Source organism: Sturnira hondurensis, unplaced genomic scaffold (genome assembly GCF_014824575.4).
Source record: "Sturnira hondurensis isolate 20B ecotype Veracruz unplaced genomic scaffold, ASM1482457v3 Scaffold0000396, whole genome shotgun sequence".
NCBI lineage: Eukaryota > Metazoa > Chordata > Mammalia > Chiroptera > Phyllostomidae > Sturnira > Sturnira hondurensis.
In genome coordinates, this window is record NW_028073027.1 from 7496839 (window position 1) to 7523085 (window position 26247).

Sequence of the window (26247 nt, forward strand, 5' to 3'; positions counted from 1 at the left end):
TTTTTTTATCCTATAGTTTTATGTTTTCCATTAAGTTGTTTAAATTGCTTGGAATTTAGTTTTGTGTATGTTAGAGGATATTATCTAATCTTTCTTTTCCCAAACTGTAAGTCAATTGATGCACATTATTTATTAAATAGTAACCCCTTCATCCTCACACCCAAATTGAAATGACATTTTTATGAACAGTTTTTAAAATATATTCATGAATTTGTTCCTGTACTTTGTGGTAGATTTGCTTGATCTATTTGCTTATTTCTTGGTCAGTTCCACACTGTTTTGGTTACTATAGCTTTATCATATGTTTTGGTATCTTATAAGGAATCAATCGTTTCTTAGCTGCCTGTCTTCTATTAAGTATTCAATGGATAAGACTGAGTTATATTTGTCTTTAAATGTCAAAAACATTTCATATAGTTTGTGTTAATGTCTGAATGATGGAAATGAATTAACCCAGAAGTTATTGGTGTTATTGGGGCTACATTTTGCATTCCCAGATCTCAAAGTTCATAGTGAAAAATAACACATTTCCAAGTTTTACTCCATTTCCTATTATAACTCATTAATTCAATGAGGTATTTCATAGGAATCTCATGAGTATTATTTAGTTTGTTTTTGAATAAATAATGCATCTACATTATACAAACCCCAAAGGGCACAGAAGTGAAAAGTCTTTCCTTAGTTCTTCAGAGGCAATTATACTAAGAATTCCTCTTTTAATCCTCTAGGATGGCAGCACAGCATCCGTTTTGTTCTGCATCTTGTTATTTTTATTTAACAGCATATTTAGAGATTATTCCGTATCAGTACATGTAATGCTGTTCCATAACATGGTTGTTCCATTTTATTTAACCAGGATGGCAATTCAGTTGTTTTAATAAATACCCTTTATATGCATGATATTCTCAAATATCTAGAATAAAAGTTCTGCAGATGAAATTGGTGGGTCAAAGGGCATTTACATTTTCAGTTTTGTTTTATATTAAGTTGCCCTCCAGAAATAGTCTAGAAACTGCATGAATAAAGACCTGATGGCACTTGCCAGCAGGCTTCAGACTTGCTCAGACATGCACTGAGTGACAGGGCACAGCGCAGAAACTCCAGCTGGGACCCTGACCACCAGCGGAACCATGTGCTTATACATGTATGAATGTATATGATGTACACATGGAAAGAAGCTTAAGGAAGTCAGTTAATTGGAGTCCTGTTTAAAGCTCTAATGATTAGTGGAAGTGTTAGTAGTTTGAATAAAGCCCCTTTGACTTTATTATTTATTAGAAACTGGTGTTAAATAATAGGTTTGAATTTCACAGTCCTGATGCTGCTAATCAAAGCACAGAACATTTCTTAAGATTATAAATTATTATTCTTCACAGCAGGAGCATAAGGGGAAGTTGGATTTATGAATTACTAACTGGGATACTAGCCTCTGCTTGGGTCTTGGGCTGATTCAGAGGGAAGGAGTCTTATCATCATGTCTCAAAATTGGAATACATCTTACAGATTGGGCAGGGCAGAATTTCCTGGAACTCACAGTACCTACCTGCAGTCAGCTGGGACGAGTAGCCCAGCCCCTCATTATCCTTGTTGGCAATAGTTGATGATGTTTAGCTGGAAAGAGATTTTTCCTAGGCAGGAAAGGGGCTTTGCCTGTGGAACAGGGGGCTATTTTTGGTCTGTCCTCTTAGGGAGTCGGTGCTGGGGTTAGACTGTGTGCCTCCCCTCCCCAGCCACCTCATTTCCACCTGCTATGCCGTATTTCTCTCCCTTCTTGCCACTCCTGCTGCCACTGATGTGGGTGTGTTTGGGAGATTTCCTCTTTCCCTGGTGGGTCTTTCTCCACACCAATGGAGAGAAACAAAACACCAAGCTCTGGTTCCTTCTTTTCACATTATAAGGGCAGAGATAAGATGAACCTTTATGTGGGCCTTTCTTTCCTTGCCCTCTACTATCTCCTCCCTCTTTTGGAAGTGCCTCATGGTTCTGGTTGCGCACAGTCGTACGCAGGAAGTGGCTGTCCCACCCTGCTTTAGGTGGCTGTCCCTTCCCTGGCACTTCCTCCCAGCCTGGCATGACACTCTGCTCTGTCATCGCTGAAGGATGAGGTGGCCTGCCAGCCTCTCTGGGCTCTTCCTGGGTCTTAGGACCCCTGCAACTCCTTCTGTTACCTTTCCGGGCCTGCTTCACCTGCCACTTCAAGGGTAAGGACTCAGAACTGCCAATTAGGAGCGGGGAAATGCCTTAAATAAACATTAGCCAAAACCAATCATACTGTATAACAAAATTTTATTAGGAGTAAGTCAAATTAGAAAACTTCATGCTTTACCATTTGCTACAATTACCTGGAATGACCAGAGTTATACTTAGTTGAGTATAAAACATTTTTTGCCCCTGGATTCTGCCGTGTGGGAAACAAGAGAATCGACGTGCACAGCAATGCCTGACACCACCCGGGTTCATGTTTAAGGCCTGAGAACTGGTCAGCAAAGCACATGTTTCTTCCAAGCTCTGGGCCTGAGGAAGACAGCATTCTTACCTCCCTGAAGACGACTCAGTAGCCTGGGCACCTGGAGCCAGCTATTTGGAGTCTAATATTGACATCTGTGTTTGAAAAAAAGCTAGGCTTGAGGTATATTTATAGCTTAAAGGCACAGGTCATGCAGCTGAATTAAAGGCTATTGTGTTGGTCTCTGTCGTGAGTCAGGAGCCACCTCTTATAAAGAGGAGTCCTGATGCTACCGACCTCGTTGACTCCTTGGTGTGGCCTGTGTGTCATCAGCTCTATTCCTCTCACTGGAGCTCCAGCTAAGCAGCTGTGAGTGTTGGAATCTGAGGACAGGTTGGGGCTCCTGCACTGCCTTCTGCCACACAGAGAGCAGTGTGTGCTGTGGAATCTCATTACCCACCAGGCAGAGGGGCTCACTAAAGACCCAAGAATGCAAGCAAGGAAGAGAGGCTCATTCTTGCGGTGCCACATCATATGGGGAAACGAAACCAGTCTTCCTGTGAATGAGGTCCTACCAAGCTGGAAAGCTGTCTGCCTCTAGTGCAGGGTAAACCCAGCTGTGACTGGCCCCTTTGTTCAATAGGAGAAACAGTGTGAAAAGGACACCAGTGAGCACAGTGGGTCCCCATGTGGCATGGGTTCCATGAGGCAATCAGCAGTGGTATCGAGCACTTAGCTGGGCGCTGCAAATAGCTCTGGGATCATTAAGAGTGAGTGGGAGTCTAGGTCCTAAAAATACAAAACTTATCAGTTACTACTTAACTGGGCATTCCTTCCAACTTAGAAGCAATGTGTTTATGCTCAGAAACTCATTTGCTCATTTTTAAACTTTTCCCTAATGAAGGAAATAAACTCCAGAGTCTACGCGAAGGGCCTGGGCAGCTGTGTACAGAGAAGAAACACCTGCAGACAAGCACGGGTGTTTCGTCCTCACAGGAGCAAGGCTCCCAACTCCTGTCCCTCTCCACCCTCCCCACCTGCCCAATTCATTAATGAAAATGGTTGCTGTAAAAACTGAAATTCAGTTGCATAATATAGAGGAACAATAATAAATTCTCATTTCTTCAGGCACCAGAGGATACATATGACAAGGGTTTGATTCTCTCCAATTTATGATCTTAATACATTTTCCAGTTTCTCCTCTGTGTTGCTTCATCATCTTGGCTTGTATTCCTCAGTGAGCCCTGCATGCCTTGTAATTAATTTGCACTGTTCATGGTCATTAATTCCCCTGGGGCTGACCTGGAGTTTGCTCAAGTTTGAGTTCATAGCCTCCTAGGCCAAGGTCCCCCTCATAAATGTTTTCCTTGTTTGGAGTCTGGGGTGTAGCTTTCTTGTCCAGACCCGGCCTGGCAGGAGGACTGCAGGGTAAGGTGGATTGCTCCTGGTAACTCATGGCCAGCTCATCCTGGTTCACAATGCATTCCACATCATCTTCCTTTAGATGGTCCTGGAATTTTGGAGAGAAATATTGAGAGAGAGAGAGAGAGAGAGGAGGAGAGAGAGGTTACTTCATGCTGAAGGCAGAAGGCAATGGTAGTCCTACCATGTAAGTAAGAAAATAGGGTGTTTTTTTTTCCTTTTTCTAACTACCTTGTCTTGCTTGGGCTGAAGTTTCCCATGCAGCAGGTACTGTCTTTTCCATCTTTATGGGTGTGGGGAAGCACTTCCCTGAGTTGGCATTGAAGACTTGACACCATAACACAACCTCCGTGGTTTAAGAGAGTTAAAATAAAATTCAGTGGGTTTCTTGAATTGATATCTAAGGGGTTTGAGAGGACTTAAGAGGCAGCAGAATCCACTGATCAACACTTCTTCCATTGGCTTTGGGAAGACCATGGAGAATTGCTTGTAGAATGATTCCTGGTTAGGTGACCTCAGGCCCCTGATTTATAGGCCCATGGGTCTGTAGCCTGTGTGAGGCGGATGGCTTCTCAGAGCACAGACGCTAGACCCTACCCTCAGAGTGTCTGCGTTGGGACCTGTTAATCTGCACTTGTAACAAGTTCCCAAGTGATGCTGAGCTGCTGAGCTGGGGACCAGGCTTTGAAAACCGCTGCCTTAACTGTTGGGCCCTGAGTGCACTGGAGATGCATTTTTCCATGTACACAAGGAGGCCAGCTGGCCAAACTGAATAGGAGCCTCAGACAGCACGATTCTGTTCTTCTGCAGTCCCTGACACTCAGACTTGCTGCTAATGATTCGAATTGCTTCTCAGCAGTTTTTAATGCCATTCCCTTGAGCCAGAAAGTACAGGCTTTGTATGTTCAAAACCTCGAAACACAGCAGTTTGTGAGGACACATGACTTCTTTCACATTTTCTAAATTCATTTTATGGTTAAAAATCCTGGTAACAATAAAAAAACTGCATTTTTCAAAGGAGATTGAGCCCATATCAGCAATAACAGAAAAGAACAGAGAAAAGCTTTTTGGTGCAGTGAATTTCAAAAATGCTTCCTCCTCAAGCTGGGAAGGAACAGCCTCAAGATTCCTGGGCTCATCAGTATTCACCACGCCCGCCCACCTCTGGACACGTACTCACCCCATAGGCCTGAGGACTGGTGAGCAGTCTGGAAATCGGGCCACACCATTCGGGTAACGTTGTGGTCAGTGGAGGACCAGAGTGGGTCAGAATTGGTTTCAGGTATCTGTGAGGCCTGTTAAGGACTACTTGCCGAAAGAGACTTAGTTTTTCATACACAGCACAGAACTTCACATGCGGCCAAAGAGATAGCTCTGTTCACCTTTAAATCCTCTGCTGCCTCACTGAGGAGACAATGTGGCCTGAGGAAATTAGTGTTTATAATCTTTGCTCCATGCACCTTTCCAGCCCCCCCCCAGAAGCCGCTGGGCATGAAGAGGTGACGCTGGCCCAGCCAACACCACAGAGACGTGGGAGATGCCCTTCTCCTCCCCTTACCCACTCAGCGTCTCATCTGCTTAGAGAATGTGTGGTTAAGAATGATCTCAAACAACGGCATAAAATTGTGTTTCTTAAAACTGCACACACAACTGAAACCACCAGTAATTTTCACAAAGAAGCAAGAGGTATTTCATAAAATGTTCAGTCCTTTTAGAGCCGGATAGTGAACACAGATTGTTTTCCAAAGTACTTTTTTTTTTCAATGTCAACATAGTCACTTCATGCTTCACACATCAGTGCTTCTGTATACAGAATTATGTTTAAAAAGCAGGTAACAGGTTTATTCCATTTCCTAGCACCTGTCTTTCTCATGTCTTCACCCCGATGTGCTCTACGAGTTAAAAGGAAAACCTGTTCATCTAAAGCCATAATACTTCCCTCTGATCCAGCAATAGTGAAATCCCCAGGGGCTGGCTCACATTGCTTTATTTTATTATTATTATTATTATTATTTTGTTCAAAGATAGGTAGTCAAAATCATTTCACTATTCCATCAGAAACAAATTTTAACCTTCATATTATCTCCTCTGCCGGAAAATATTTCACCTCATCAGCTTCCCGAAGGGCCTTAGTAAACAGGGAAAAGGAAAAAACGGAAAGCAGTTAGCATAGGTTGGCTGGTGACGGTCTGCGGACACCCGCAGGTACTCAGGACACAGCCGGTCTCAGAGACGGTCCTACTGGAGGCCGTCCACAGCTGGACAACACCCCTCTGTCATTCCTGTGGTACCTGAGTGTGTGAGCACAGAGGGAAGATGCAGCCCCTGGGGGCCAGCAATCTGGTTGCTTCTGGCTTCAGAGTGGTGACAAAGCAGGGGCTGCACATGAGCTCAGCTAGTTATGACGCAAGGAGAGCGACTGAAAAGATGCATAAGGGGGCATGTGATTCCAGATGCAAGTGGAAAACTTGACCTCTCTTTTAGAGGGGCAGCTGTTGTTCTCAGTTAAGGACGAAGGAGGATATTGAAGTTCAGAGCCTGATGTTTGCTGTAATACCTTCTAAGTATATCTACAAGTCTGGAAAGCCCTCGGTGGTCTTCCATTAATTTTTATCAGTGTTATTTTCTTCCTTTTATGGATGAAGGAATTAAGGCCTAGAGATGTAATGATTTCCAATAATCCAAAGCCTCCCTTTGCTATTCGAGTTCACTAGCATCCTCCCTGGTAGAAGTTAATTTTTCAGGGCAGAATTACACATGTGAGCAGCTGCTTCTCTAGAGAGAAATGCTCTCAGACCTCACCCCTGCTGGCAATCCGCAGGCCCTGTGCAGGGGCATGGGAGGGCACCTGAGTTTATCAGGGTCCATGGTGTACATGTCAGTGAAAAATGCTTTTTTCCGGGAGGTGAGGAAGACAAGATACAGGTACAATCTGAGTGTAAATCAAGGAAAATCCAGCCAATATCATTTGCAGCTGGAAAAGTGCCAGCAGGTTTGCAACATTTCTAGAGATGTCATGTAAAAACTAAAACAAACACAAAAAACAGACTTTTCTCAAGGCTCTAAGAGACAAGGCAACTTCCGCTGTTTGAAATTCTCAGTAAACTGGAAAGTCAAATTGCCAAAATAATGTCACAAAAGTAAAACCCAGATTTAGAAATGTGTAATGGACATATTCTCCCCCTAATCCCGTTGGGGTATCCCTTCATCTCTCTGCGTACCATTAGCGAAGCTAACGCCGGAGGATGGAATTGGCCACTTTCTGTGAACCTGAGGCCTGGACCAAACAGGGGACCCTTTGCCCCCGGACAGGCTCTGGCATTTTCAACTCGGGAGTCCTGGGCACGACTGCCAGCTCCGCGCTGTACTGACTGCGTGGCTTGTGATCCAGGTGTTCACCTCTCTGAGCCTCGAGTGTTGTGACTACTAACGGAAATAACACAGGCAGGGGTGGTTTTAAACTCTTTCCTGCTATTTAAATGATATTTATCTTATTTTAAAAACTTATTTTCTAAGCAACACTTTCAGAAGAAACTGGTGTCTCAACCATTGTTGGCATAATTGTAGCAAATGAGACCGAGGGTAGAGAGGAGAGAATGACACGCCAGGCGTTTGGTGTATAATTGGGTTCATGGGCTAGTTAGCAGGTGGAAAATGGGGTTTGCCTCTACACAAAAAGTAGTTATTTGGGTTAAAAGTTGTATGGGGGGCCAGTGTGAGGTAGCAGGTGAGAGGGAGGGAGAATTTTTTCGAGGAAAGGCCCTCCCAGGGAACTCATGGTGCTGTTTTGTCTGATCCGGTGTCTCAGCGGCTGTGAGTCAGAGGAGTAAGGCATTCACTGTGTGGTATGACTGGAATGGAAATGTAACCTGCCATCCGAGGCCACAGTGGGTGTGGGGCAAAGGGTTCTCCAACACCTGGGTTTGTCTAGTGCTTCCATACATTATGGGCTCACTGGCCATTCATTAAATTTATGATACAGGAAGATATTCAGGGGTGGTATGAGTGATGAAGGTAGACTGAGTAATCATGCAAGAAAAGAATGAGGAGAGTAATTTATAGCCAGGGAATGAGGTTTGCCTGAGGATAAAGGCTAAGAAAGTTCAAGCCGGAGATGGACTTCTTGGGCCTGAGTGATTAGATAAAGGCCACCATGAAAAGAGTGGTAATGGCATAAATAAAGTGGTTAAAAAATAACCTTTGTGTTTCATTCACTCACTCATTCATCTGTTCTTTCATACCTCACTTGTTTTTATTTTTGTTTTATGTGCCAAGCCCCTGAGGCACCCGCTGAAGGAAATGGACAGCCACCTTACTGGGTGGAAACACCCCGGTCTCTGGACTGTGGTCTCCTTGAGGGCAGGGCTGTCTTCCTCTACTGGGTTCAGTGCTTGGCATGTTTTAGATGTTCAGTAAATAGTTGTTGAGTTAATAAAGACAACTGGCTCTGAGGGCGTTAAGGACCTCATTGCTGGATGGAACCCAGGCAGTCAGCTGACGGCAGAGCTGGGCCTGAGATCAGGGACATTTCCACCACACTGAGGTGTCTTCCTTCCATCACGGAGACACTGTTCACAGACTTGCCTGACTGGGTAGCTGAGTTGGGACCCAGCAGTCAGTGACTTTCCGAATTCTTAACTGCAGAGCCCTGTCTGGAGAGGGGCCGGATCTCCATGGTGGCCTGAATTCTTAAAAAGTAAGAAACCTCTTTTGATCTATGAAAAAAACTCAACTGTAGATTTTGGAAAATGTGGTTTTTTTCCCATCAGGTTCTAGTACATGTTTGGGAGGGAGATTCCCCACCGGGTATTTTTACTACAGCTAGTTTTGCTTCTCTAATAAGCTAGGAACACATCGGGATGAAATGTTAACCTCTGGGGGAAAAAACAACGGCTTTTCTCATCTTTAAAGGGCACGAGTTTGGAAATAGCACTTTGGTTTGGGAGATGTGAGTAAAATTTGGAACTCTACCCAGAATTTAACATTCATGAACAGGGAAAGACAGTGAGCAGAAACATTTTCTCCATTGGCCTGAGCTGTCAGAGGTCCAGAGGTAAATTTAGTACTTAACTGAACTAACATCCAAACTACCTGGTAACATTGTTTGCTCTCTCTGTCCTTTGTTAGTTTGTGTTTTGATGTCTTTAAATCCTCATGTTTTGTCCATTGTAAATTGCCAAAACCAATGCTTATGGTCCTACGTGTATTGGTAAGAAGTAAAAGCCCAAAACAAAGGTCAGCTCCACAAATAAACATTTTTTTAAGGGGACTGAACTTCACTGCTCCTATTGACTAAACGTCTGCCCTCCTAAAATTCATGTGTTGTCCTTACCCCCAAGGGAACAGATGGTATTTTAAAATGGGCCCTTTGGGAGGTGAGGAGGGTTGGACGGGCCATGCCAGTGGGGCCTAATGGTGGGATTAATGCCCTCGTCAGAAGAGACGTTAGAGAGTTGGCTTATGCTCTGTCTTCAAGGCCTTGAAGAGGAGGCTGTGTGGGCACGCAGTGAGGAGGTGGCTGTTTGCAGTCCTGTGAAAGAGCTCTCACCAAAACTCACCCCTGCTGGCACCTTGATCTCAAACTTCCAGGCTCCAGAACTGTGAGAAAATAAATTTCTGTTGTTTAAACCACACAGTCTGTGTATTTTGTTATGGCAGCTTCACTCTGGCCCTCTTTAAAAGTCTTCAGTTCGACAGTCCTGAAGAGCTATGTTCTATCTTGGCTTTCTCTAAATTTGCCTAATCATAAAGATCATTTTGGATATTTGTTAAAGAGTCAGATTTCCAAGTCCTCCCTTGGAGACTCTGACTCAGCAGGTCTTCGAGGTGGCCTGGAACTGTGGTATTTTTTTTTTTTTTAAATAAGCACCCGGGGGATTGATGATCAGGTAACCATGGACTGCAGTGGTCTTTTTCCAGAGTATTGCCCTCCATGTGAGATTCGGATCTTAAATAGAAAGACAAAGAACATGGTCTCTTTCATCCATCAAACCATCATTTTAGGGTGAGAATACATATAAGGTAAGTCCATTTGGCCCAGAACCTAGGCCTATCTAATGGCCCCTGCCAATTTTTCCATTTTTGGCTGGAGAATGGGTTATATACTTGGTTCAATGAGATGAAGGCTCAACGATGCTACACCTGAGAGCGAATTAACAAAGCAGCACATCTCAGCTTGCATAGGAAGACTTTGTGCTTATTTAGAGCATTTGGATGTGTTTGTATGTATGGGCTTGATAAATGATCTTGTTATCAGGATAAAGTACTTGTCAACACATAGCTGTGTAAGGAAGGAAGGCACATTTATCTCTCTATAGAGTTTTCAGGAAGCTATCCCCTACCCTTCATTTATAAAGAATTTCCATATGTCTTATTTTCTCTTTATAGCTGCAGGTGGCTATTATAGTCCCATTTTCTAGATCAAGAAATGTGAGAACAGATGGCTTTTTAATTATGTTCTAACCTATTCCTACTTCCATTCCCAGAACACTTCTTAGCTTCTAGTGCCAGCTTGCCACCTGAGATGGTCAAGGATCAAGGCCAGGTGTGGGGGGAAGGGTAGGTGCATGCTGGAGTGGAAGCCAGCTTTGCCCTCCAAGCCCGTACATTCTTGCAGAAGACCAGGTCCCACTTGCTATTGACTTGATGAGACCCCACACTGTTGTTTACAGAGCATCCATGAACAGAACTAGCAGAGGACACCAAAAATTTATTACACCCCATCACTTTTTGATTCCAATGTACAAACCAGCCCTCTTCTGCTTTGTTTCCCATGCAGTGGGGTCTGGATAATTGAGTGTGTTTTCCCTCTTTCCCATGGGTATGTCAGCTTCTGTCCTGGACATTCACCATCTTGCCAACATGGTTCAGTATGTGAGGAGCCATTCTGAGGGTTTAGAGTTCTGGTCAGAGAAAGCCTTTAAGATTCCAACTGAAGAGCCTTATTTAAGCTGTTTCATCCCCCTGTTCTCTCTGGCTTGGGGGAGGGCTCCCAATTCTACACCAGGCACTTGTAGAAAACATAGGAGTGGGATCCTGTCTTTGCAGCAGCAACTCTATTTCAAGAAAAAGCTATCAAGACGATGCCTTCTTCTAGGCTATCCAGGAAGTTCTGATTTTTTTTAAAGGAAAAGGCAGAAACTCTCTATTCACACAGATAGGTGAACATATACTTCTTTGATTGACAATCCTAACCTTTTACATGTTAAAGAAAATTTCCTAGATAACTCTGGGACATAAAAAAGCAGCAAATGCCAGAATAAAAGCCCTGAGGGGTCAACAGAACTGCCTCGAATAAGCCAGCAAGGAGTAATTGCAACCCTTTAGTCCAGTCTCTGACCTGAGCTCTGCTAACTCACATCAGCTCAGGAATGGCTCTCTCCTTAAAGCCAAGTTAATGTTTCCCTTTATCCCAGTAGACTTGGATTGGCCACAATAAATTGCTTCAGCTCCACAGTGATTCCACTGCAACACAAACATCTTTGCCTGACAGAGTTTACTGCCTATCATCTTATAGCTAACTGTTTACACCTCCATCTCCTTCATTAGACTCTGAGCTCCTTGAGGGCAAGAACTTTATCATTATTTTTAAAAATATTTTTTTATGGTACAACAAAACAGGAATATATCAATGCTGACAAATCTGATACAGCTTAATAAAGTTTCATAAGGCAATGAAACCCCACAGGACAGGAAATGGAACTTTTTTGCCTACCCATGAAGCCACTTTTGTGTCTCATTCTAATCCAAGCTCCTCCCTGTCTCTGTAAAGAACTAGAGTTCTGACATTTAAACCTATTGCTTCCTTGAATTCATATTATAGTTTTGTCATTCAAACGTGCATTCTTACACACCATAGTTTAGTCTAGTATATTTTAAAATGTTACGACTTTTAATCTATAGATTCCTCCCCGGTACTTTTAATTTCTGTACAATTTATCTGCTAGAGGATCTGTGGAGTTTCCCACAGTCTGAATTTTGCTGAATGCAAATGTGTGTGCAGCCCAGCTTGTTCTTCTGCCTTTGGTAGTTCCTGCAAATCGCCAGGTAGGCTCAGATTGGATCAGATTCAGGTTCTATTCTACTCCTTTGGCAAGAATACAGAAGGCACATCACATCTTGTTGTCTGTCTTTGTGTGATCTTGGCGGCCACTGATGTGTAATACCTATATATTTTTGCTCATTGGGATTGCAAATAATGAATTATTTGCTGTCTACCAAATGCCTAGACTCTTTGGTCTAGGCATTTACAATAGTAAGAAGGGGAGAAAAGGCAATTTCATGGCAGGAGCAGTATGCAGTCATCGACTTTTGAGAAACTGTGTCATATGTAAGGGACCTGCAGTCCTCTGACCACTACATGTCTGGGGCTGACGGCAAGCTGTTTCTGCTGCATAGAAATTCAGTCATGGTGAGGCTAGGAGCCAGGTCACACGCATGGTGGAAAGTCATAAGAATAACAGTAGTAATTTTCTTTCCCTTATAAATCACATGGTGTTTTCTAGATCCCCCAAGGACTTTTTCTTTGGAGTTCATTAATTTCACTAAGAAATTTTCTGATGTTTGTTGTTCTAACTTGATCCTCTCAGGTACCAGGTGCGTTCCAAATGTGTTAAATGTGCTGCATTTCAGGGAAGTTTGAATTAGTACTAGTGCTGCTTCCTCGCTTTGTCTTTATTCTCTAGGGACTTCTATTTTCTATTCAGAAAATATTTTGCCTATTTTTAAAATGTGTAACTTTCTCTTGATCCTTTTTATCTTCTTTTTACTGTTTGAGTTAAAATTTCTTTGTTTTTACCCACTATTTCTCTTAAAGTAATATTATCCATCTTTTTTGGTATCCTTTTACTTTAGTTACTACTCATTTCTGAAATGATTTTATTTTTTATTTTAAAGTATCTCTAGTTTCTGTTTTCTGATTTTGGTTCATGTTCTTTCATGTCTTATATACTTTTCTTAATGTCTTTTAACTTGTTTTAATATAGTATGTTATCATTTTGATCTACTCATGGGCATGTCTTTCTGGCATGCTTTCATTTTCTCTTTTTTTCCTTATAATAACCTATATGGGATTTTACTTTTATTTTTTAGCTCTCCTGCATTTATAGAATGAGGCAAGGTTTAGGAGTGCTTTTTCAACTTTACTGGGGTCCCTATCCTGTTGTTTTTATCCAGTGCAGGCATGGTGGCTTGCATTTTGAGCTTTCCTGCCATGGCCTCAGCCTACCCCTACCCTGCTGCCCATGGTTACCTGGACCTGGTCTTTCCTTTATCACTAATGTCCCAACCTAACTTAGTTTTGGCTCTCCTCAGGCACTTTCTCCTGAGGGCAGAGCCCTGTCCTGACACGGAGCCCTGGGAGGTCCATTTGGAGAGCTCTCAGGAGTCCTGACTGCATTAGCCCCTTCAGTCCTTCTTACTGGGACTTGCCACCTACTCCTACTAGAGAAGGCAATGCCCACATTCCCAGCCACAGCTGTTACTAAATTGGTCTGACTACATTTTCTAGGACATACTATTGGTTGTCCAGGAGTTCTCCCACGTCCAGGTTCCTCCTGTGTGGATACTTGTGCTCTTGGTGGTTTGTCTCTGCTCACTTGTAATTTGGAGTTTGTGAGAAAACTTGACCCTAGTTTTGTTATAAATGTGTCTATGGGATAGTTTTGTATAGGGATTTGCAGAAATTGAAATTCTGCTCTGGTGCTACTGCCATCTTCCCAGAATCCTCCAGGAACTGTATTTTATTTTGATCATCTGTCTTTGGTAATTATTTGCTATCTAGCACATTACTAATGAATGTGGACGTGGTCTAGTCAGATTTTTAAATTGCACTCTGTATCAACTGCCTAAGCGAACTGGGAACTGTCCATGATCCAAACCACGCAGCTTAGATTTATCACAATGGACTTCCTACATGATAGCCAGGTCAGTCAGACGGTACCTGGAGCCATGGTTTTTCAGTTTCCTGGCCTTGAACTTGCACTTGAAAAATGCCTGTATGTTGATCATTTGCACACAATTTCATGTGACATTTCAAAGAGTTCCCAAGTGTCTTGAAACCCATCCATGCTTCCCTAGATGTCCTGAGCTAGGAAACTCTGGTCAGGAGTGATTAAGTATTAAGGATGAGGGCAGACTGAAGGGCAGGCGATAAGCAGTGAGCTTGCTATACTGGGAGTTGGTTTTATCAGTGATATCCACAAGATCTACCTATCAAATGTTAAGATAATTCTACTGGGCTCCTCAGTTCCAGACAGACAATCCATGAATGGAGAAAGGGCAGTAGGAGAGGTTATAGGAAAGAAGACAGTTGTGTACGATACCAAAGCAACCAGTGTAAGCAGGGCAAGTCAACCCAAGATGAACAGATAAACCCAAGATAAAAGGGGGAAATGTTGGAATCATGACACTGGAGGAAACCTAAGAGTTCATCTGATCCACAACTTAAGATCTTAATGCGGAAGAATGATTAAACCTAGAGTTTCTACAAATGCTGTCACCTGATCACCTGTACCAGTATCCCCTGGTTAAATGCAGATTCCTGGGCCCTTGAACTTGACCCTCTTGGGTGGGGACCTAGTAATTTGCATTTTAGAAGCCCCCTGAAAACCCCTGGTCTAAATGATACATGGCAGAATGGCATCTGGTCTCTCGAAGGACCGAATGTGGAGTTGCCATTGTCTATGAGCTGCACAGTTCAGTAATAGTAACAATGGTGCCAATAATATTACTTTTACTACTACTGCTTTCCTCCTCCTACTGTGTCCTCAAAACTTTTCCCTTTGGACACAGGATGGGATCAAGAGAGTTCCAGGGATTTTTTCCACCTATCAGATGCAGCTAAAATTCTTCTGTGCTAATGGAATATTACTTTTGGTTCAAACGTTTTGACAGAAAACAGTTCTGGAGAAGAATGTTTCTGCTACTAACATGGAGTGGGCCTTGCTTTTGGTGGCCTTCGGGTTAGAGGAAATGCCGCGTAGACCCAGGCTCCCTTTGTTAGCTCACGGTGATTTCAACAGCAAGCCTTTCTGGGTCACCCCCCCTGGTGGTGTGTAGGAAAGCCAGGCTGTGAGAAATGACTGCTCCAGTGTTCTAGGTCTCTGCTCCAGTTTGGAGGAAAATTTGCACTCGATATCTCCTCCTAACACCAACTGGACTTGATCTTGTGAAGGCCAGGGGCTTCATTGGCTATCCCAGAACTCACATCTGAGACGGAGGCAGCCAACTCTGCCTACTTCCGCTGAACTCCCAGAACAGAGTGTGTGCCTGAGGGGGACTGGTCCCATGTGAACACTGTCAGGGATCCAATGGGGACACATAATTGTATTCAAGTTCTACTTGCACAAATAGAGACAGTCACTTGTGCACTGGCAACTCCAGCGTGAACCCTGTGGGTCAGGATTCTCAGAGCACGGAGTTAAAGAGGAAGCTACCTTCAATACTTTCATGGGGAGGGACACAGCACATACCAAACATGGATGGCTGAGGTTCTGGCTGCTCTGACTGCTTCTGAACTTTAGCAAAAGTCTTTGCCACTTCGTGCCTCAATTTTCCTGTTGCTAAAGAGCCCTATGATGCTGTATGAGATCCAGTTAGGTCCTCATTCAGATTGCATTACCTTGTGTATTTGTTTCTCGGGGCTGCTTTCACAAAGTCCCACAGACTGGGCGGCTTCAAACACGAGGCAGGTGTCGTCTCAGCTCTGGAGGCTGGAAGTCTGAGATCGAGGTGTTGTTGGCTGGGTTGGTTCCCTCTGCCAGCTCCAAGGGAGAACTGTCTCATGCTTTTCTCATACCTTCTCGTAATGGCCAAAGTCTTGGGTTCCCTGACTTACAGAGGCATCTCTCCAATGTCTACCTCTTCCCAGGCTGTTCTCCTGTGTCTTCACATGACCGTCTTCTTACAAGCAAATCAGTAATATTGGGTCAGGGACCCACCCTATTCTGGTGTGACTTCATCTCAACTGACTGCATCTGCAATGAACCTATTTCCAAATGAGGTTACATTTTGAGGTACTGGAGGTTAGGACTTCAATATATCTTTTTTGGGGGGAAACAGTTTGGCTTATAACTTTCTGCTACTTCTGAATAATCCCAATATTTTTTAGAGATAGCTAAAAGATAGACAGTCTGGGTTTGAATTACAGGCCTGTTACTTATTATCTGAGTGGGCAAAATTTCCAAGCTCTTTGACCCTCATTTTCCTCATCCATAAAATAGAAAATAGCTTATAATAGTGGCCTCATAGGGGAGGGGATTCAGTGAGATAAAAATAGATATACTTTTTAGCACATTTCCAGGCACATAATGAGCTCTCAACAAATATTAGCTAATATTATTTTTTCACTGTGTCCCTTCAGGAGTTATAAATGTTAGAAGTATAATATTTCAACCCCCTCCACAGTTAACTCAGGAAACACCCACCGCTTGGCCCCCGGTACTATGTCTCCCACAGGCTGCTGGAGCCTCGAGGAAGATTTTCCAAAGTTTCTCTGGGTGGACTCCCTTCAGTTCTTGGAGCAGCGCTGTGCATGGGCGCCCAGAAGGGCGTTGCGCTTTGTTCTGTGTCAGCAGCAGCTCAGTGGGGCATGTATATTATGAGGGTCCAGTCTCCACAGGAACAAGGTGCTGACTCAGAAGGTTGCTGTTTTCATATTGGTGTTTAAGGTCACCCTAGAGTAGCTGTTTCATCATCCTGTTTGTTTTTCTGGGCTCTGGTTGTCCTTGAAAGCACTCGAACTTTCCTGTACCCTAAGGACTCCTTCTCTTCCTGACCATTTAACAAAAACCCTGAGTAGGTACTCTCACACACACACACACACACACACACACACCCCAGTGAGGCTGACTTGTGTAACCCACGGAGTGTTTACAGGAATCTGGGTATGTGACATCGAGTTATTTTTGAGCTATGGAATGAAGCCCATTCAGGAAACTTTAAACTCTATTTCCTTCGACTGAGCAGACACTAGAGGACAGCCCTTTGTTGTTACAGAGACACACGAAATAAATAACCTCATTCTCCTCTCCAGGCACTCTTTTCCCTCTCAGCTGCAGTCACTTTCAAACTTTTTTTCACCTCAAACTCCTGCCTGGAAATATATTTTATAATTGGAACTGAGTGCGTGCCCCAACATCTGTTCAATCATACATATATGAAAGTAAAAATACTTCTGTGTTGTATGTAAATCTATTCCTATTCCCTATGCTATGCTATGCTATCCTATCCTATACTATCCATTGCCACTCCATCTGTCTTCTAGAATGCTTATAATGGACACTGCTAGTATGTACCAGTATCTAGTTCTCTTTCAGGTACCTGGTGTAGGGGCATCAGTATCTTGGAAGTAGGTGGGGCTATATGACTAATTCTGGCCATTGTTCTGTGGTGGTAAGTGACTAGTGTCACTTCCACAGTGAAACATAGAAAGCCAGCATGTCACTTTCCAGCTGACTCTTTCCCTGTGACCTTGACCCAAGAAGGCCTCGGGCTGGGACAGTGGAGTCGAATCAAAGCTGCCTGGATCACTGAGTTGCTGCATGGAGGACAGTTGCCCTGGAGGGTCACACATTCCTTTAGCAGCCTTTCCATGCCAGAGAAAAGAAACTGCTACTGAAATTTTGGAAATGATAGCTCATCCTATTCTGACTAATACAGTGTTTTCTTCTTCTTCCCCTCCTCTTCCTCCTTCTTTCAGAATGCTGGTCTTCAGTTATTGAAATGATTTCATGACCTATTATGGGTAGCCTCCTGCAGTTTGCAAACTATTTTCCAAAGTGTGTACCACATTGGTATTCCCTGGGTGTAGGTGTGGAGAGCTCCACAGAGGAGGGATAGTGTATACCAGCGTGGTCTCTCCTCAAGACCTTAACTTACTGGGGCTGGTTGATTTAAAGACTATGTGGCTGTGTGACTGGGGACATAGAGAGTTAGGTTGCAATTGCTTTGGTGGAGAGGTACCAGGATTAGTTTCTAAGCTGATGAAGAGCGGACTTACCCTTTCAGTGTGCTTTTGCTGTTTAGGTATACATGGATTCAGAGTCAGTCCTCATATATTGTTATCAGTAGGTCTATGTGGGCATTGAGAACTCAGATTACTGGTGTATCCTGCTTATTATTAAAATAGGTTGGAATACAAAGGCATGATACTGCTACTAAATTGTCAAGTTGTGAGGTCGGAGGCCTCCATTTATGGATGTGTCCTTGGCTATATACTTGAACTTCATTGCCTTCTGTAGATCTTGCCCCGCTTACCTTCCCAACCTTATTCCCACACTCTTTCATGAGCCTAGTTTGTGGTAAATGACATTAAGCATTGATTCCTGTTTATATATTACGTTCCCTCTGGGCTTTTGCATATGCTTTTCCCTCCATTTGAACAGCTTTCTTTTCACCTTGGCACCTGGAAATCCTAAATTCATTCAGACAGAGCTCAATTTTTACTGTCTCTGAAATCCCACTGATCTTTTTTTTCCACTATTTTTCTTAAATTTAATTATTGTTCAAGTACAGTTTTCTGTCTTTTACTCCCATCCCAGCCCACTGCCCACAGTGTTCCCCATCTTCCTCCCATTTCCACCCCCCTTGGTTTTTGTCCATGTGTCCTATATACTTGTTTCTGTGAATCCTTCCCCTTTTCCCCTGAAATTCTCTCCCCTCTCCCCTCTGGTCCCTGTCAGCCTGTTCTGTATTTCAGTGTCTTTGGTTATATTTTGCTTGTTTGTTTTGTTGTTTAGCTTCCTGTTAAAGGTGAGATCATATGGTATTTGTCTTTCACTGCCTGGCTTATTTCACTCAGCATAATGCTTTCCAGTTCCATCCAAACTGTTGCAAAGGGCAGGAGTTCCTTCTTTCTTTCTGCTGCATAGAATTCCATTGTGTAAATGTACCATAGTTTTTTGATCCATTCATTTACTGATGGGCACCTAGGTTGCTTCCAACTCATTAAAATCCTAGAGGAGAACATTGGCAGGAAAATCTCAGATATTTCACGCAGCACCATTTTTACTGATATGTCCCCTAGAGCAAGGGACATAAAGGAAAGAAATCCCACTGATCTTTTAACTACTGCTCTCCTACAACTTACCAGTCTCTACCTTATAGTTACTAAAGTACAGTTCTCCCCCAATCCTGCCTTGAACCAGAGTTGCTTCTCTTTTACGTTTTTTTATCTTGAGGTTCCACATAAAATTCCATCCAAATAAAAGGGTTTCTGTGAACAACAATAACCACAACATATATCCCAAAGTTAGAAAATCCACTAACTGAAAAACAAGATTGATTCATTAAGCCTTTGGAAAGCCTTTCTAGGCTACTCACAGTTCCCATATCCACCCAATGCTTTATGGATTTTTATATTTGCATGTTCTGTTTCCACTACCAAGAACATTGTTCCTCACTTTATCTTGCAGGGCAGACTGTTTATTTTTTTAAAGCCTGTGGGATCGATTGCTATTTACCTCCCCAGGAGCCAGTCTTTCTTTTTTCCTTACAATAGAAGGAAGTTCTATTTCCACAAAAGATTGGGTGACCAATTAAATGAAAGAAGTTTATTGGGTAGGATTCCTAGAGAAGTTCATTAATGAGAACATCAATTTTGCCCTTTCTGCCTTCTTGCCTGGAACTTAAATGAGCTGGCTAGTGCTCCAGCAGCCATTTTGGAACCATGAGGTAAATTTGAGGCTAGAAGCTGTATACTAAAGATGGTAGGTGAGAAAGATAGAAAAACAAAAGTAAGAATATGGGTGATATCATGGAACTCTATTACCAGCTGCAGATTGTCTAGTGTTGGACATCTTTTACATGAGATTAAAAATCTCTGTTTTGATTAAACCACAGGTTTTTCTTTTATATGTGGCCAAACATAATTCAAATAGATACACAGATGAATTCAAATAGTACCTCTTCTTAGTCCCAACTAGAGAATTTCTTTAATGAGACTCCCACAGGCTTTCTCACACAACCTCCCTGATAACACTTATGTATCAGAAATATTTGACAATACATCACCTTTCCCTGAGGAAGAAACATCATCTCAATCCTCTTTGTATCTGCAGTGCTGAATGTCCAGTAATCAGAAATGAGTCCTCTTAACTGACATTGGTTGAGTTAAATTAAGAATTGGAAAGTATTTAATGTTTTCTGTTAACATGCAGTTTATTTTGGGAAGGGTATTGTCTGAAACCCAAACCTTAGTTGGGTGTAGTAGGCAAGAAATAAAGTCATGGGGAATGACACTGGTGGGAGCCTTAGGGACCGGGGTGTGAGAGGTAGGCAGGGCTGGACCAGCCACTGGAAGGAGAGGTGGGAAAAACCACAGCCATGGATTTCAGCCCGTCCGGCTCTCCCTAGGGCAGCTCTTGTTTTCCTGTACACAAAACCTCACTCCCCTGGAAAGCCCCAGCAGGAGACTGCCTGCATTAGGAATGCTTTCCATTGCCCTCTTGCCTCTCTGGGAGGCAAAACTTCTCTCTGGAGAGCGGTTATCGCAAACAACTGGCTCCTTAGTCACATCTGTAGGTCCCTCCTGTGGGCCCCAGTGGTGTTTTCTTGGTCCCCCCAAAGCACTTTGGAATGGTCTGTCACTCTTGAGTTGCAAGATTAAATGAATAAATGTTTGGATAAGAAGCTTTCCGGCCCCAGATCAAAGTCTTCATTGCTCAGGGTCTAGACCCATTTCAGACTAAGTATAAAGCCTGCCTTCACCTTGGAGGGAATTATGGGTGCAAAAGGAGAGAAGTCCTGCCCACACTCACCATATCAGCACATCTTCTCAGGAACAGAGCTCAGATGGTGTACTCAGAAACCAGTGTGCTGAGAAAATGGAAAGATATCTGTTCTATTAGAACCATTCAAAAATGCTGTTGGCAAGGACAAATATGATCCTTTGGCTAAATAAGACCACTGGAAAGCAAGTTAAGCCATGCATCACGATATGATCATTCTCTCCTTGTAAAAATTATAAAAATGTTTGGCACATTTACTGTGTGTGTTTGTATCTCCACTTTATTAAACAGCACCAGGGCCTTTTTTTAAAAAGTCACAGGTCTGAACTTAAGCCAAAAAAGTGGCAGAAGCTGTCCCACTTGCCACAGAAATGGAAGAGAAAGCACTGAGTCATTATACAATTCCCCTCTCCTAAATCAAACCTGCCATTTGCCACGATTATTTACCATGGCTTTGTAACTGTGAGCAGGCAGCTGAGGAGAGCTGGGAGTCTGCTCATTCTTTAAAATGACATGAAGTGGCACTTGGCATCCCAAAAGATAATTGTTTTTTTCCCCCTCCTTGTTAATATCCAACTGCTTCTGGGAGTTCTGTGAAAGATTCATTTGAGGTCAGCTCTAGAAATTTCTGTGGAATTTGGCTCTTGGATTCTTTTTGAAACCCAATTTGAATTCACTCTCAGGGGTTGATTGTGACCTTCAGTCAGAATTCCTCTTGTCCTCTTTTGCAGGATGGAGAGCTTTACCCCATCCATGTCCCTCTACTCCCCAGTAGTATTCACGGGGGAGGTATTGGCCGTTTATGATCATAAGTAATCGTAATCTCAGAATCTCAACCTGAATCTTACGAAATGGAATTTGAAAAGGAGTCAAGATTTTACCAGATTTCCACCCAACGTAATAGGACCTTGGGGTCTGGACAAAAACTTGAAGCCTGTGGGGAACACTTGGCCCTGGTGGGGGGGCCCTTGCTCATCAGCCTTTTCCTCACCCACAGCAAAGTGAAAATCGATGGGCAATCTGCCAAACCCAGTGCCGCTCTCCGTGGACAAAATGAACGACACAGACAGCCTCATCCTTTGGCTTTCCACGAGGTTTCAAATACCCCTGAGATTCCTGTTGATCAAGTACAGACAGGTACAGGGAACATAAATATGTGCTCATATCAATGGACCTACCTATAGTATGAATGAGTTCCTGCTGTTTCTATCTGGAAATTTCAAATTGTATGCAACAGTATTGAGTTTCTGACCTGGGTTAAAATAAAAAACAGCAAGCTCATGCACCTCTGGCTCAGGACTGCAAAATTAATGATGTTGAGCATTTATAAAATGCTAAGTATATTGGGAGTGCTGTGTTAAGCGCTTTATGTGATTAATCTCTTTAACTCTAGAAAGTAGCTGTATCATTAACCCCATTTTGTGGGTGAGGAAACTGAGGCACAGGGAGACAAATGAAGGAGCTAGCCCATGGCCATGCAGCCAGGAGTGGTGGAACCGAGATGGGAACCGAGGCTGCTGCGTGGCTAGCCTGCCTCTCACTTTGGCCCTACAGCATGACCACATGCCTGGCCTCAGCAAGAGTCACCAGAGGTGACTTTTCTTTTCTAAAAGAAAGTTCTTTTCTTTTAGAAAAGAACTCCATTTTTTCTGCATTCTCTGGGGCTGCTTCAGCACCATGCATACCTGAGGCCGCCAACCCAATAGGAGACTGTAGCCCAGGAACTGGCTTGGTTTGGGAGCAGAATAACTCACGATTTGGCATGGCAAGATTTGCCATAGGAGTGTGCACTGGTGACTTTCATTTGCAATGGTTCTAATATTTTGTACCATGTATCCCTAGTTCCTTAAGGGAAAAAGAAAAGAAGAGGAAACTAGTGACAACATGGAAGAGGAACTGAGATATCTCACCCCCATTTTTGTACTACAGTTTTGAGGTTCTGTTCATCAGCTGTAGTGTTTCGAGCATTTCAGGAATTCAATACATAGCTGAGGAGGTATGAGGTGTAGCTTATAATCCAGAACCCAGTTGAGGTTGGTGTATAGAAGTTAGTAATTCACCCAAGACTGAGACATTCTCTGTTCTTTCAACCAACAAAAGGAAAGTCCAGGACATTCAAAAGTTGATGAAGTTGGGGAGTTTTCATATTCAATGTGCCATCTGCTGACTGAATGCTAGTGATTACCGTATTCTCCTAACTGATCTGTTTGTTATCGCTGATTTCAAGAGTGTTTGCAAAGGAAGGTGTGTGTGTTCTCTGGAGGTGGAACTGGGAGGGAAGTGGCAGGAGTGTTGATAATCCTTCTAGGACCTGCATGAGAGCTAGGGCAAGGCCCTGGGCCCATGCACATAGTGCCAATGGATTTGGAGGAGGCCAAGCCCAGCCTTCTGGGGCTCCCCCTGTTGGTGTCCATAGGGCAACACGGCCCCTGATGCCATTCGGAGCCCTTGGAGTAAATTTGACATTTGAATGGAGGCCACAACATTCTCAGGTGGTGCCCAGGGTCCCTTCGCTCACCACTGAGGTTTACTGCCTGGTAGCATCCCCCCAGGCCCCAATTTCCTTTCAGCTGGGGACTTATAAATTGTTTTTGCTCAGGCTAAGGTTGCATTGTCTTGCACTGTGGAGCTGGAAAGCAGTCACAGCAGATTCCATTGATTGCAGATAACCATCAGAATGGCCTCATCTTCTAGTGTTTGCCCCAGCAGGAAAAATAACCCAGATTAACACCAAAATTTTTAGAATAAAACTTCATAGTGTCTGATAGACCAACAACTCAGGCCAGGGCAGATCATCTTTGAATCATCATAGTTCATGTCATTCAAGGTTTTAAGGGACAATGTGGCTCCTCTGTTTCTGGACCTCACGAGTGTGAGTCAGTGGAATTCTCCATCTCTTAGTCCCTTCACTGTCCCAGTGGCCAGGCTGGTGTGGGATGAGGGATAACTTCTGGTGAGTAGGGGAGGCCCAAGAATGGGGAGGTTGGCATTGACCTGTAACCTTCCCTATTGTGTGCTTGAGCTTTTTCTTAGCCAGCTCGCATCTTGGGCACAATTTTTTTATTTTCCAATTTAGAAGATCGCTAATAAAGCAAGCTCTGATTTATTCGATGACTATCTTTTTGAGATGTCTTTGCAAATTCTCACTCTTCTTTGCCTGCACTGTGAAGATGACTGTATCTCCTCGGGGTTTAGAATAATCCCCAGTGCTGCTATTCATGCAAGCTGATACAATCATTTTCTCAGTTTCTTCTCAGCTCTTGTCCTTCAGTGGTAATGAAATAACAGTGCATTAGCTTATAGAATGGTTGCATCCATAGACCTTCACACTTTAATCATGAATAGTCTGTGTTGAGAGAAGAATTCACACAATGCCAAAGGAGATCTTAGAGGCTGAAACATTTCCCAGAGATCAACTATTTTCCAAAGGGCTCAAAACTCCACTGAGTGCTTACACTTAAGTATAACTGGGATGGAGTTCTCCAGTAGATTCTGGCCTGACCAAAAAAAGTCTTTCTGGAAGAAAAACACACTTAGGCTTTTGATTGATTTGTTTTTATTCAGAAAAGCTGATGAAATTGATGTTATATGTGGAGAACTGGCCACTGCTTTATTTCTGACAAGACTACAATAGGAAAAAATGGAACATTTCCTTCTGAGTAGAATTGTAGTGAATTGCAACCTAAAGAGCTTATGGAAATAGCTTTCAAATGATTATTTTTGTTTGCCTAGATGCTGCCATTGATGATTGTAATTTCAGCTATCCAGAGAGAGAACATGGAGAAAAGCTATAATAGAGACCAAAGAACACATCACACTTTACCATCCAAAGATGCATCCGTTTCCCGGGATTGCTCAGTAAAATGTAAGTGTACAGTTCAGATTCTTTTTATTTGCATTTTCAGGGCCAATAATTTTCCCCCATGCTTTCTTGAGAAGGGTTATCTTGGCCCTGGGTCATTGTAACCACTTACGAAATAAAACTTGACCTTGGAATTTTCTTGCTTTGCATGCAAAGGTTACACCTCCTAGATTACAACGGAGGTGTCTCGGGGTGAATCGTGCCCCTGAGGTAGCTCAGGGTTCCAGGCAAGGGGCCCATTCCAGCCTCTGGGACAGTTTTAGGTGTGATGATTTCATCTGTGCTGAAGAGGGGATGCCACCTACTATATATAGTGTCACTACGGAGCAGAGCCCTATTGATAATACTCCATGAGTGTTTCTCTCTTATTTTTTGACTTATTCTTTGCTTAGAAAGAGTAGGATCATTACAGATATACAGTCACTTTAGCTTCTCAGGTCATGACCAAGATGAATAATATTACTAAACTGTGAACCAATAGACTAATGCCAAAAATGGTGAGACCATCCCGTAGAGAACCTGAAACAACCTTGGAAAATCCGAGGGTTACAATGGCAATTTAAAGCTCTGGTCATCTCTGGCCCAAAGCAAACTAAATCCCCTGGCCTCTGCCCCCCTCCTGCACTATGGCCCCAGGGTTGATGAGGAAGCACTGGCCAGAGAACTGACACTGCTGGTGGGTGGGGCAGGGGACCTCACATGCGTCTTCGAGAGCATTTCGCCATCAGACTGTAAACCTGCCTCAGCCGAAGGAAGGACTGAGACCACTTGATAAAGGCTGGTCTGCTCAGCTGGGCTGTGAGCAACAGCACAGGCTAGAGCAGGGGTTTCTGTGCTCAGAGTGGATGGGAGGGATGCTTCCAAGGCCCTTGTCTACACCTGCTCTGTTGTGGGGCGAAACAGAGGAGCTTGGTGTTGGAGGCTCCATTCACTGTCTCTGAACAACAGCAACCAGTGGCACGCTGTGCCAGTAACAAGCTGCTCCAATACATTTTGATTTGACTTTTGTTTCATTCAGTTTTAAGAATGTTTCTAAATGATTTTTAAAAATGTCCTATTGTCTTTACCCTTTCAGCTCTGAAGCTCTGGAAAAGGCTGAGACCAAGCAAGGACACTCACGTTTGTCCTGACTGAAGTTGACTTCCTTGACTCCCTCTCCTCTGGGCCTGTTCCTCCCACTATGCTCTCTGTCTCATGGAAGACTCCATCAGCTGCTTTCATGCTCAAACATGGGCCTGCCCTTCAACTCTCTTTCCTCACAATCAATCAATCAATCAATCAATCATCAAGTTCTGTCTGTTTAACTTGCTGAAGACTTCCCCATCCATCCATCTGTCCATCCGTCCATCCGTCTGTCTGTCTGTCTGTCCATCCATCCATCCATCCATCCATCCATCCATCCATCCATCCACCATCCTTCCACCATCCATCCATCCATCCATCCATCCATCCACCATCCTTCCACCATCCATCCATCCATCCATCCACCCACCATCCATCCATCCATCCATCCATCCATCCACCCATCCATTTATGCACCCACTTCTCTCCAGCCCACTGCTGCTGCCTTCACCCAGGCTGCCAGCACCTCCCCGCCTGGCAGCTGAGACAGTCTCCTTATTGATTTACAGCTGTGCTGACCAGCCTCAGCTCACTATCCCAACTCTACTCCCATTCATAGCCACAGTGGTGCCTTTGCAATGTAACTAGATCGTGATATTTCCCTGTTACAACCATGTCCAAGGCTTCCCATGTCCCTGAGGAGTTTAAACCCTGAAGAGCATGATACA

At 43.5% G+C, this 26247-nt stretch overlaps 1 protein-coding gene across 1 annotated transcript in view; it reads right to left on the bottom strand.

The window, feature by feature from the left end:
- Positions 1-2269: 2269 nt before the first annotated feature.
- SLC9A9 (solute carrier family 9 member A9) overlaps positions 2270-26247 on the bottom strand; it is a 529481-nt gene continuing 505503 nt past the window's right edge. Inside the window, exons 15-16 of the mRNA XM_037040394.1 lie at positions 5049-5154; positions 2270-3956 (exon numbers count right to left, since the gene is read on the bottom strand). Coding sequence (XP_036896289.1) covers positions 3729-3956; positions 5049-5154 — 334 coding nt within the window. The 3' untranslated portion in view covers positions 2270-3728. The remainder of the gene's footprint in view (positions 3957-5048; positions 5155-26247) is intronic.